The 13299-nt window shown below is 42.5% G+C and overlaps 1 protein-coding gene across 1 annotated transcript in view; it reads left to right on the forward strand.

Annotated features, from left to right (window-relative positions):
- Positions 1-11294, forward strand: part of SVEP1 (sushi, von Willebrand factor type A, EGF and pentraxin domain containing 1) — a 135192-nt gene extending 123898 nt beyond the window's left edge. The window contains exons 47-50 of the mRNA XM_076362088.1: positions 997-1092; positions 3938-4033; positions 6875-6968; positions 9018-11294. Coding sequence (XP_076218203.1) covers positions 997-1092; positions 3938-4033; positions 6875-6968; positions 9018-9048 — 317 coding nt within the window. The 3' untranslated portion in view covers positions 9049-11294. The remainder of the gene's footprint in view (positions 1-996; positions 1093-3937; positions 4034-6874; positions 6969-9017) is intronic.
- Positions 11295-13299: the final 2005 nt, after the last annotated feature.

Here is a 13299-nt window from a genome sequence, read left to right on the forward strand (position 1 = left end):
AGTTAGTCTGATTATTTATTTGTTCTGTAGTATCATCTCGAAGCCACAATTTTTGATCTTCTGTATAGAGTACATACACCAACATGACAAGGATTGTACTTCCTCCAATGATCTTTAAGTCTAACATGTTTGTACTTAGCTTGCCACATGATTTTGTGAAGTAGTCCTGGTTTCCCTGGATGTATTAGCCAAGATACAGTGCAATGTCATAGAAATTAAGGTGAAGCACAAAGCCTGTCCAGTCCAGGCAACATATTGGGCTATCATGATAGAGTCCACTTCAAATTCCTCATTTTTATGATCAGGTGCTTATTAACAGGTGTGCAAGCCAAGGAGCACTAGTCAGTATGAATGCTAAGTGAGGTTTATAATCACACTTTGGGTTCCTCAGGTAAACACTTCACTGTGCCACTGCTGCACCCTTGTTGGTCACTCCTCATTACGCGGGATGATAGTGCAATAAAAATTGCTTGTTCTACCACAGTGTTTAAATTTACTTTCGACAAACCCTATATTATGCCAGACGGCATTATCTTGGTGTTTCATACCAAGGTTAGAAGAAAGCTTGATTTCATTTTAGAGTTAATTTAGAAGAGAGGGAGGGGAAAAAAAAAGTAATAGTTTTTGTTTGGGGTGGGGTTTTTTGGTTTGTTTTACCAAAATGAGTGGGGAAAAAGCAGATAAAGCATAGTGGCAGCCTTGAAACATTATCCAAATAATTTACCCAACTATTTTAAAAACTTCTAAGTTTTCATTCTTGCCAGGGACAACTTTTTATTGTCTTAGTGGGTCCCACGCTCTTGCTCACAGTACCTAGTCAGACACACAGAGCCAGAAAACGATGTAGCCCTTGAAATCAAATTTATGTTTCTGAACTTCACTACGTTTGTTTGTTCTACTCTAAACTTTACAACTGCAAGGATCTGTGCAAGATGCTGAATTACTAAGTTTCTAATTAACTGTCTTGAGTTTGTCAAGTAATTGTATTGTTTTCAGCTGTCTGTCGGTTCCCGTGTCAGAATGGTGGCATCTGTGAGCGACCAAATGCCTGCTCATGTCCGGATGGCTGGATGGGTCGTCTCTGTGAAGAGCGTATGTATATCATCCCTAAGTGTAATTTTAAGGATGTTGTAGGTAAGACAAGTGAATTTACGGCAGTGAACCGGGTGGGAAAATTAAAGGCCTAAGAGCCAAAAACATAAAAATCATTACTTTATTCTGCTTGATGAATCAGAGAGAACAGAAAGGACCAACTGGTTGCTTGTTTCTAGAAAAATGACCATCCCCTGACATCTCCAAACCAAAACAAGCACTTGTTTAATTGATGTGATTTTGTTTGTGGATGCCCTTTCACTATGGTTGAAGAACAGCCTGCTTCAGTTCTCCAAAGTCTGTGTCTAACAGCAATACATGATAGTTTTGGTGAAAGAACAGGGGTTAGAACAGAAGAGATGTGAGTGTTCTGCTGGTGGCTGCATTTGTTTCTTGGCTTCCTTTTTTATCAGTCTGTGATTATGAACCTGATTAATTCATGTTCAAATACAACAACTGTGTCACCTTTTCCATGCTGTCCTTCCTGACCTGTGTACATGTACCCCACAAATTCTGGGCTAGCTTTTCCTGGCCTGGATCTCTGAATAGTGAGAGAACTGGATCTGTTCTGGTTGAAAAGAGCCAAATCTGACTCTTGGGTCTGTCAGAGATTCCCTGGGTGACATCGGGGATGCCAGTTTGTGCCACGCTTCCCATTTTCTTCATGATGATCTTAGCACAAGGAATTTGGGAATGCTAACCCTTTCATGCTGGCATAGCTGCTGCATGAGAAGCCTTATTACTGTACACAGTTAGGCATGGGTCTATGTGGATAGAAAAGGAAAGTACCCTTACTGTATATAGTACTCAGTATGGCCCTGACGTAAACCTTCAGCACGTCCAGGAACATCTGCAGCCACGGTAGTGTCACTGTCCCTGGCTCTGAGTATACATGGAGACCTACAAAAAGATGTGGCACCTCCTCCTGTAGTTCATGGAGAGGAATGTGGTTCAAGCATTTTGCTAGGTAGATGTATCACATCTTAAAATGGTCCTCTGAATCTACCTCTGCAGCTTTCAGGTCTTCTCTGTGGCAGTGTCAGTTCCACAGGGCATAAATTAGCTGTAGATACAGAATGAGGAGAAGAGGTTCAGCAAGTTTTGTCCTTCTGCATTTACAGAAACTCCAGCCATGTGGTGCATTCACACAGCCCCTCTTTTGCTGTCCCTGTGTCTGTCAGTAGCACCATAGCCAGACATGCAAACTCAGTCCTGTATGTTTCACAGTTTCAGCAGAAGAGGACTGAGCCCTGTGTCTGGCAGAATTGTGTTTAGTATGCCACAATTGATTTCCTTACCTTACCATCAGTAATGATACTTAATGCATTCTTCAGGACCAGAGGACAAATTTTATGCCCCCAGTTGTTTTGATCTGTCATCCCAATTCAGACCCTGTTTTCCTGTATGAGGAAAATGAACAGGCAGCTGACTAGCCAGATCACACTTCATGCAGATACAGGCAATAGCTGCCTCTTTTTTTTTTTTTTTTTTTTTACTTTGGCATAAGTAGTGAGGAGAGGGGAAAAGGATTCCCACAGCTGGTTAGTGCCACCTCAATTTTGCAGCGTTGCTTGTCAAGCAAGGTGCACCGGTGAACAGAAAAGATAGGTTTAGTCTTTGGAGTTGAGGGCCTGTTCTGAAAGTCAAAGGGATTTTTGAGTGCTAGCATTGACCATTGATCTGTCAGGATCAGGCCACAGGTGAGGCCACAGAGCTCTGACAGAATTCGGTCACCTTGTAGTTCACAGTACATTTCACAGATAACAAGATAGATTCATCTTCCTGAGAGAGGCCTGACCACCCTAAAAAACATGCGGAGCACTACTAGTTTAATGATACAGACAAGTAATTCTTGGTGATATGGGTTAGTCCTATGAGCTCCGTGCAAGTTCACTGTTCTTTTCTTATCGAGGCTGACTGCACCTGCTTAGCTTGACCTCTGCTGTGCAGTGGAAGAGGAATAACCTCTCCATCAGTCCTCTGCAGCCCCCATCCACCCTCCCAGTATAAAACTCCACTGGAAGTGCCACTCAAGGGTCCAAATTTGAGACCCAGCTCAACTCTTGCTCTTATTAGAGCATGTTCACACAAGTACTTCATTCAGTTAGGGTAGTGGAGATGGTAGTTTTGTGAAGGTACTTAAGTCACGAACAGTGTGCACATTGGACAATTTTGCAGATCTGCTCACAGGAGCAGTATAGCTTGATTGGTGCTCAGTCCAGAGGACATCAGCTGCTTGGTATCTGCTTTGTTTCTTCCCCAAAGCTTCCAGCCACGGTCAACCTGTTGCACCCAAAATGCCTTGTATCAAAGCTGTCTTTCCATGGGGAGCTTGTGGTGTCACCTGTCTCAGCATGTTTTCACTGGCCCAGACCAAGTGCTTTTCTAAGGACAGGGCATAGATTAACTTGTTTTGGATGTTACATTGTGGGACCCCAGGGAATCCACAAACAATCCAGTTGCTTGTAATTAAAGTATGAACTGATTTTGTTAGCCACTGTCACAGAAGTGGGCAATGTCTGTGGATAATACACATGAGAAACAGGCAAGCAGCCCTGCTTATTTCCAGTAAGCACAGAGCCTACAGGCATCTGAAGGACTCCAGCAATTGCTCCAGTCTGTCCATTTGTTTGCCATCATTCCTTCTCATTTCTGGCTGCCATGCCAGTCATATTTGCTGCTCATGATTTGTGGGTAGATCCTACTCAATTCTGCTGATACTGCATGCAAACGCTTCAAGGGGTAGTAGAGTTTCTAATTAAACATAAGTTCTTTTCTTGTACACTTTATTCTTCGCTTTCATGGGAGATAATTCTTTTCACTGGTTCTCTTCTCCTCTCCTTAGCAATATGCATTCTGCCGTGTCTCAATGGAGGCCGCTGTGTGGCCCCTTACCAGTGTGACTGCCCCCCTGGATGGACTGGATCACGCTGCCATATGGGTAAAACTCCTTTCACCTGCATTTTTTTTTCAATTTTTTTGACTGTACTATCAATACCTAGTACAGTTCACCAAGGACTCTGTAGAACTACTAAGCTTCTCACAGGAAAACCCAGGCCTGCAATAGTATTCCTGGAGGATTTGCTGCAAACTATTTTCAGAGTAGTCACTGATGAGTCTTTAAAATCTTCAGAAAGGACAGACAGGATTTACAAGAGTGCTCTCTGCAAAAAGCAGTGCAGAGGAGAGAGGATTTCCAAAGAGAAGAATAAAACTGGACTGTCCATTCCAAGAAGAGTTAGAATTTCATTTTCATCTTCAGCACATGCAGGTCACCATTAAACTCACAAACAAGCTGCAGGTACTACAGACTTTTTCACCACATAGCTGTCTGGTTTGGGGGATTCCCACTTAATGCCTGAGTTCTGAGCTAGGCAAGAGGGCAGAGCAAAGCAAGGATTTGTTTAAGGATGGTTGAGTTTAATGAGTACATGGTACCCATGTAAGGTACCCATGTACGGTACCCATGTACATGGTACATGGGTACCTTACATTAGGTATCACCTAAGTTCTCTGAACAAATTTAAAGTGCGCTTCATTTTACTAGATCTCTTACTTGTACCTAACCAAGGCTGAAGGGCATGTAGCACACCAAAATAGTGAGGGGTAGTGAGAGGAGTGATTCTAGGCTCCAGACCTGTGTCCTGGCAAGTCAGCTTGTGTCAGATGAGGCTGATTTGCAATTAGGGATAATATTTGAACCCAAGTTTGGAATACATGGTTCCACATCAAGACTAAACAAATGCCAGTTTTTGAAAGGCTTGTCCCTGTGGAAATAGCCAGTAAAACTCATAGCAGCTGAGTGATCACTGAAATGTCTTTCAATCATTATTAAATCTCAATCGCTTATAAATGTTAACTATTTTTAAAAATTATTTTACAGTTTGTTCACTGTATTTTTATTGTCCAGGTGCACCTTAACTGGTTGTTAACAGGGCCTTAACATGAAAGCCAGGGTTTGCCTTCCTGCAAGACTTTGGAGTGGCTGATTGCGTGAACTGGAGGAGGAATTCATGCTTTTGTTAATGAGTGTTCATATTACTTGTTCAACTGATAAGAATAGTGAGTCTGGGGGATAAGCTGTGTGATACACTGCAAACCCAACCATCCTTCAGCAAATTGAAATTCCAGAGTGAACATTTTAACTCAGAACTACTGTCTTTTGAAGGGACACTTGCCTCAAACATAATGCATGATTTCCTCTCATATTTCACGAACTTTGCAGCTATAACAGCATAGGTGGTTGTGGAGGGTAGATGGCTTTTTCACTTTTGGGCCAGCAATTCAAATCTGCTGGCCCAGATTTGGGCCAAAATCTGACCTGCTTTTCGGTAGCTAAAGAAAAAATTCTGGTGAGCAACTGCATCTATGCCAAAGCCCATTCATAAAAGCTCGTAACCACTGCTTATGAAGTTATTAAACCACTTCTTATTTTACTTACTGGTCTTGACCTTTTGCCATGACAAAGCAAAGTGAAATGAGAAATATTTGGATTAATAATGTGCATAAAGTGAGAGCTAAAGATGTTTCATTCATATGCTTGATTCCAGAATCAGAAGTCATTTTCAACGTGATAAACTTGGTGCACTTAATTGCACAGGGATGGTCCATCTCTATAACCTCCTGCCATTGTTTGTTCGTGTTTGGCCCAGAGAAATCGGAGTAGTGTCTTTCCATCTCCTTTCACATTCCTGTGGTTACTCATTCCATTTCCTGTAATTCCATTTTAATCAGTGTGTCCTGATGCATAGTCCTTGCAAAATACTACCCACCATTTGTCCTCACTGGTATCTTTAGGTCTGTCCTCTAGATATGGCATTATCTGCTTAAAAGACTTCATGTCTTTCAGCTTTCTTGCAATATAAATGTCTGCATTTGAAGGACGTCATTAAGTGAGTCTCTAAATCTGTTCTGTAAATTGTATGGAGCTTTATCTTCCAGTCTCAAAACTGATGGGAAGACTTGAAGTTTTGACTTTTGTTTGGTTACTTGATACCCTTGGGTTAGGCTGTCACACAAAAGCAGGTGGAGCCATTTCACAGCTGGCCCAGCACAAACCCATCAGGCAGGCTAGTGTTTGTTCTCTCATTCAAATGCCCTGTACCACCTAGTCACACCTCTTATGGCTATTCAGTGTCTTTCAGGAACTTACTGTCATTCTCTGCTTCCTTTCCTTGTCTCCATACAGGTGCCATTGTGTGAAGTCTTAATCCTTGCCTGCTGTTGATCTGTAAATGGCTTTCTGACCTTTAACTTTCTCTGTTTATGCTGCCTCTTTCTATACTTTTTTACCACGTCTGGTGTCTGCTTGTCCTGGCTACTGTTTAGCTGTCACATTCCTTTCAAATAAACACCCACATTTTCTTCCTAGAAATAAGGCCTGTTCTCCTGTTGATCTTCTGACTCTTCTCTTCTAGTTCCTCCTCCTGCTTCCACTTGCATTCCTTTGTTTGCCTCAACTTGAGGCAAAAAGAACAGAATTTTTAAGGCAATGTAAAATAATACACTGGCTATTTCATGCAGCTCATACACTGCAGCAGATAGCAAAAGTAGTAGAGAGGGTCAAATCACATTCAGCAGAGATGCGCTTCTAAGACTGCCCTTTCCAGAGAAAACCATCTTTTACAACAGACTCACAGTTGATGTTTAATGTTGTAGTTTTGAGAGTAGTCCGTTCTTAACAGAATAATGCAGGCTGGATTTTCAGTGCCCTGTTCCTTAATCAGCTTGTTGTGGGTGTGCTCATTAATGCAACTCTCTGTGTGTGTGTATTTGTATGCAGCTGTTTGCCAATTGCCTTGCTTAAATGGTGGGAAGTGCATACGACCAAATCGGTGCTATTGTCCCTCATCATGGACTGGACATGACTGCTCTAGGTGAGTGTTGCTGAGCACTGTCCCATAGCGAGGCTGAATCACACCCTACTGAACTCTAAATCTGAAGAATGTGCCATTAATTTTGCACATTTTGAGCATCTCTAGATCCTGTAAATCAGTGGTCATTGGATGGCTCATGATTTATGGGCTATCTGGAAAGACCTTAGAGAGTACTCTGCAAAATGATTGCCAAACTTCTAGAAAACTCAGGTACATGTAAGCAGACAGGCAAACCTTTAAGGTTTAGCCTTTATTTTTAATGGTGTAAATGGAAAATATTTGTTGTGATGTAATAGAGAATGATCTTCAGGAAATTTGGGTGGCCTAGTATGTACAAGCGTTGGTTTTGAACTGTATATACCTCAGCTGGGTCCCGGTGCAAGACTAGGGTCATGCAACAGATGTTATAAATAATAGTTCTTCTTACACCTAGTGTTGAGTGGTGTAATCATTTAAAGAGTGCAACACAGTGCCTCTGAGTCAAGTCCCAGTTCAAATCACCTGGCAGTGCAGTACCTGTATCAAGAGCCCCAAGGACTAGGCTTAGATCTGGTTCATGTGTGCTCTCTTTTAGAGAGTTTTACCACTGCTTGTGTTTTGGTTTGCTGATTCATGTCTAATGTGTCCAATAGTGGACTAGGTTTTCAAATCAGTGAGCCCCATCACCATGCAAGGCAGCACTTACAGCATTAGCTTTGTTTTTTAAAGTTAACTTGTGAAGTTTGGGTGTTTGGCTTTGAGGGCAGTCTGAACAGGACTCAGTTTTTCTTTGGAAAGCTGTTTTATTTCATGCTGCCATTAAGAGCCATTTACAACCCTGAAGAGGGAAGGCAGGTGGAATGGTAATGATGTTGTGGTTGGGAATCAGATATAGTAACAAAACGTGCAGCATGAGTTCTCCTGCTCCCTGCATGGAATATTAATGAGGGCCATGAAACACATGCTAGCAAAAGTATTTATACCTCAACTCACACAGGCTCCTACTGAACACATTGGTCATTATCCTGGAGAGCTAAATAAATAACAGCTAAATATTAATGTTTTTCTCTGGGATACAGACAAAACCTGTGACATTGTACATTTTTTCTATTCTTCTTTCTGGACAGGTAGAGACACACATTCCTCCCTGTCTCCCTGATACACTCTTTATCTTAAAGCTACAGAAAAGATGCTTGTTTGAGAAATTACGTTGTGCAAAATGAATAGTTTTCATTTGTCAGCTGTGATTATATATGCCTAAGTGAACCAACTTAAATGTACTGCCACAAACAGTATCCAGCTTTAGACTGAAAGCTACACATCTAAAGTCTGATAGTATTTCCACTTAGGACATGAAGCAGAGAAGCCCAAATCCAGTAGATTTAGCAGTCAAAAATTACGGAGTTTATCTCTGAGGCAAAGCAAAGTTTCAGGCTATTACCAAACTGGACTCTTCTTGGTTGTTTTTTTTTTTGTCCAAGTCTACAGCTCTGTGCAGCATTGTGAAGTCTGAGAGAAAGTGGATCATTAGCCCTACGGGTTAGCTGCAGTCTAGCAGCTCTCCCTTCAAGAGCTGTTTGAGAGGAAGTTTCCCACACAGAACTGGATGGGGTGGAGGGGAGGGGACATAAACAAGCACTGAAATCTGTTTCGTATTTTGTTAAGCTTTGGCCTCAGCCGCTGGTGACTCTTTACCGGGTATGATACTGTTCTGAGGACTCAAAAACCATACAGGCAGAACAGGAGTAAATGCCGTGATAGCAAAGGTTCGCTGTTGCAGGTTAACTAGGTGTGATTTATAAAGGGAAGCCGAAAGGGCCAAAAGCTTTTATCAGCATCCAGGACAAGGTTAGCTCCAAACCACTCTGAGATGAGTCATGACTTATATTAAATGCCGGATATCTCTATTCCCCACTCCCACCCTCTTCCCCTCTCAATATGCCACCTTGAGCTGTGACACTCTAATCCCTGGTATACTTTCAGACACCATCGTCTTGTGCCTCACTGTTGATCTTGTTTGCTGTGTTCAGTACAGCACTGATTTTATTTTGTTTGGGTTTTCTGACGCAGGAAACGGAAGGCTGGATTCTATCCCTTTTAACATCAGAGCAGCAGTTCTACATTCAGATACCTTTCTTCAGCCTAGGCACCAGGGCTTGGAATCTAATGCATTGTAAATCAAATCCATTGCTTCCCTTCCCCCCCAGCTCCCTTGGTTTATATTTTATTTTGTGATACATTTTTACTATACCTTTCCATTTTTAAAGAAATCCTCTGTATTTTTCATTTACAAAAGTATTATCAAATATATGCTGCTACACACACACACCATACACACATACACATAAAAATGTAAAGATTCCTACTGTCCACTGAGGAAGTGGTTGTATACAGTGAAGTCCCTCCCATTTCTTACATACAGTAAGCTAATTAAACCATACTGTACTGCCAACCGTGATTAAACAGAATGTGGCAATTCTGCTTACCATCTGCAAAAGCATACTGCTGTCCAGCAACTCAACAGTAAAGAATAGTTACGCAAGGCTAACTGAGCCGCTAAGCTTTGCGTTGAGCCTGTTTCTGATCTCATGTTGGTGTAAATTAAAAGTACATGTGATAAAGTCCATGTTGTAACCACAGTTTCTTGCAGGCATAAGAAGATTCTGTAATGTATATTATGTGACATTAACATCATTGGAGAGTGACTTAATGGAAGGCATCGGCATGAATTTTACCTGAGATTTATTGGTAAAATAGTCAAAAATGTAAAAGAGATGAGAGAACATCATGTCATTCAGAGAAAAATGGACCAAGTCTAGCCAACAAGAGCCTTTCAGGCTTTTTGGCTTACAGGCAGTTCAGGTGTAGCTCTAAACCTGGATAATCCAGGATCCAGCAGTGGGAAGCAGGCAGACGACTGAAACCTGCGCTTCCCATTTGCCATGGGACTCACTACCTGCCTGTAACCACCATCCCTTTCCTGTGTAAATTATGAAATACATGTCTGGCAACTGTCTGCTAGCTTTTGATACATAGGGTTTTTGATACATGGTTAAGCAGGGTGGTGGAATTACAAGGTGGAAATCACATGCATTTTTTGAGGTCAAATGTTTGGTAATTATCATCAGTTAGCAAAAAGTCTGCTAAAGTGAGATGTTAAAGTGAGAACCTGAGAGTCATTGATCAGAAGCTTCATTTTTCCCAGTAATAATAGAAAAGCGTGACTTGCAGTCAGCACTGGGAAAGAAGAAAGAGAAATAAATTTTACCTTCTGTAGCATTCCTGCTTAGTTACCCTCCAGATTAAGAGTGTGCACAACCTGCCCCACCCCTCCCCCCTTTATAGATTTACCTTCCTTTCATGAATGCGTGAACTTGGACGCAGGAAAGTGATATGACACCAAAATGAGCTCACAGTTACACTAATAGGGCACTAGTAAATACTGACACATAACTGATGGCTGTTAGCCCAAGACCAGAAATGGGGAAGAAAGAAACAAGCGAATTTGTGAGCCAGTAAGAGCTTTCAGCCAATTAAAAGAAAAACAGATAGGTAAAGAATAGGAGTCATTAGGGGATCAGATTTAATGTGAATGTAGATTCCTTCCCAGTGGGAGCTGCAACCAGCTGAAGAGTTGTTGTTGCAGCTCCCACAACCTTCTTTTTCTAATGGACTCTGCTAGCACGTAGCAACAATCTTCTGTCTCCCAGCTCCACAGCCATCGATGTTTACAGCTTTGACTGAAGTTAGCATTCAGTAAATAATGTCCACATTTCAACCCATAGTCACCACCATTTCTAGGCACTTTGTTCCTTGACCTCCTTGGCTGCCTTAACAGCATATGAATGGAAGTTGCAGTGAGCAACACAGGACTTCTCAAGGAAAAGAGTGCATGAGTGAGAAAAGCAGATCTTTATTTATATGTCACTCTCATGTTTTGGTCCAGTGTGCTTCTCTGGTGTGTGCCCGACTCTGCCCTGGCGATCTCCAGAGCAGAACAGCAGTGGTGAGGACAGTGCTTAGAGCTGGCAGGACATTGCTGGAGACTTTAGGGCTGCGGGATGGCTTTTAGCACTCCAGCTTCACACTAGTGACTAGTACATGGAGTCCCAGGATCAACCCAGTCAGCACGTTTCGTAAGGAGATGTGGTGGTAGGACAGAGTAGCTGAAACTAGAGGCTGTTGTATTAGTGCTGTTGATGATGTTTTGATACTTGCTGGAACACTTTCCCCTCCCTACCCAGTACTGTATTGTCATTTATGTCACTGCTTGTTGTGTGTTTTAAACGACTTCTGTGTGATGCACTTTACACTGTAAATAAAGTTGCACCCTGTTTAGTACCCATATAGAGGCAACATTGCACTCTTTTCTTAATGTCTCGTAACAAAGATACCGACCTACCCTTTAGGACCTGCTGGCAAAGCCCGAGTATTAGGGAAATGGAACTCCACTCAAGGGAAAAGAAAAAATAATTGCCAGTAATCTTAAAAAGATGTGCTGGGTTAGTCCACATTTGATCTTTGGATAAAGAAGCAGTTAGCATCTAATTTTTCAAATCCTTTCTGCTGCTAGACCACATTTTATAACCTATAAGGGCCAAATTTACCACTGGCATAAACAGGTGCATTAAAACCTGCTTCACTCACTACTTACACCAGATGGACTTGTGGCTTGTTTTATTCTGCACCAGTACTGGAATTTTTAGAGCTATGGAGACACCCATATTCAAAGACAGTTGAGGTAAAAAATGTACTATAGCAGAAAGAAAACTTTGTAACTCAAACACCACTTCTCCAAACAAGAAGCATATATAGGACATAGCAGTCAAAAGATTTAGGGTGTGGGGCTTTTGAAGGTAATGTTAGTAAGCCTTTCAATGTTTTGATACATAGGCGTTGGTTTTGATACATGGGCGTTGAAGTGCAAAAGGTTGACAATGTTTCAAAGCCTCCCCCTAAGCCACCAGCCCAAAAGGTGGTGTGAGGTTACAGCGCTGTCAATGAAGCCCTGAAATTTGATGTGCCTCTGATAGAAAAGATGCAAATTTACATCTCAAATTTACAGTCCTCCAAATACTGGTAATAATCCTGAGTGGGAACAGCTGGGCTGCCTTTACACGTGGACTCGCATCTTGTGCATGCTGTAGAAATACAGAGCACTGCCTTATTTAAAAAGAAGTGTGGTAAGAATGGGGCTCTGTCTCCGGCCCTGTCCTCTTTGCCATGAAAATTGAACAAGTTAAAACGCTGAAGGGAGTCTGCTGACACCTATCTCTCTCTGCTCTTGGAAGTACAGTGGGAAAGGTACGAGTGTTGGCTCTGGTCTTGGGGGCACTGGACAGGGTTAGTGTGTGCCAGCTATTGTTACCACGAGGAGTTACCTTTTTAACTTGAGGACAGTTTGAGCAGCGATCTCTTTTGCATCTCGGTGCAGGAACAGTTTGTGCATCTCAGACTTGTCTTAGAGTAGTTTGGATCCTCACTGCAGAAAGGATCCCTGCTGCTTTTACCACGCTGCAGATGCTTTTCTGGGAGAACATACCCTGACCACGCATTTCCAGCAGTGAGAGACAGGCATTGCAGTACCCAGAGGCAGGCCAGGTGGAATATGCAGCACCATTATTGATCTCTTTCTCTAAGGTTATTTCCACTCATGCACATGAAGCAGAGCACTTCTTCACATATCCGTCCCATTTACAACAAGCTCCTCTCCCAGGACCAGGGCTGCATTTCCATTACCCTTGCTTTCTAGGCTGATGTGTTGCTAGTGCCTGCCGATATCGAGGTCTGTATCCTTGCCACCTCTCCTAGCTGAGCTCAAAGCACTATAAAAGCTGATGCTCTTCACAAGCTGACGTGGTTCTTTGGTGCAGGCTGGTCCATCCTGCCAGATGTTGCTCATGTGGCTGGACCAGTGTGACCACCTTGTGCTACAAGAAGCACCATGCATGGCCTAGTGGATAGGACACTGAGTTTCTCCCAGCCTGTGGCAGGCTGTGTCACCGCAAGAAAGTCACTTCAAGTTTTCCCATTTTACGGGCCAGATGAGCCCTTCCTTCTCCACCAAGGTGCTGCAGATGAAAGCAGACATGAGATTTAGGCATGATTATCATCATTGTTAATGGTAGCCCTTCTGCGGATGTCATCCATACACCTCATTGCTAGCCCAGTGGACCAGCACTAACCTTAATCTTCTCTGTCTAGTCTCTTCACTGAATGTTAATCTTCCTCCTTCAGATGATTGTCGTTTGCAAGCAACAGCTGCTGAGCAGATTGTCCTGGAAACTCGAGTCCCCTCTTAATCTCCAGAAACTTTGAGGCTATGGCAATGTCAGCCAGCCCAGACCAGCAC

This window comes from Aptenodytes patagonicus, chromosome Z (assembly GCF_965638725.1).
Source record: "Aptenodytes patagonicus chromosome Z, bAptPat1.pri.cur, whole genome shotgun sequence".
NCBI classification, from domain to species: Eukaryota; Metazoa; Chordata; class Aves; order Sphenisciformes; family Spheniscidae; genus Aptenodytes; species Aptenodytes patagonicus.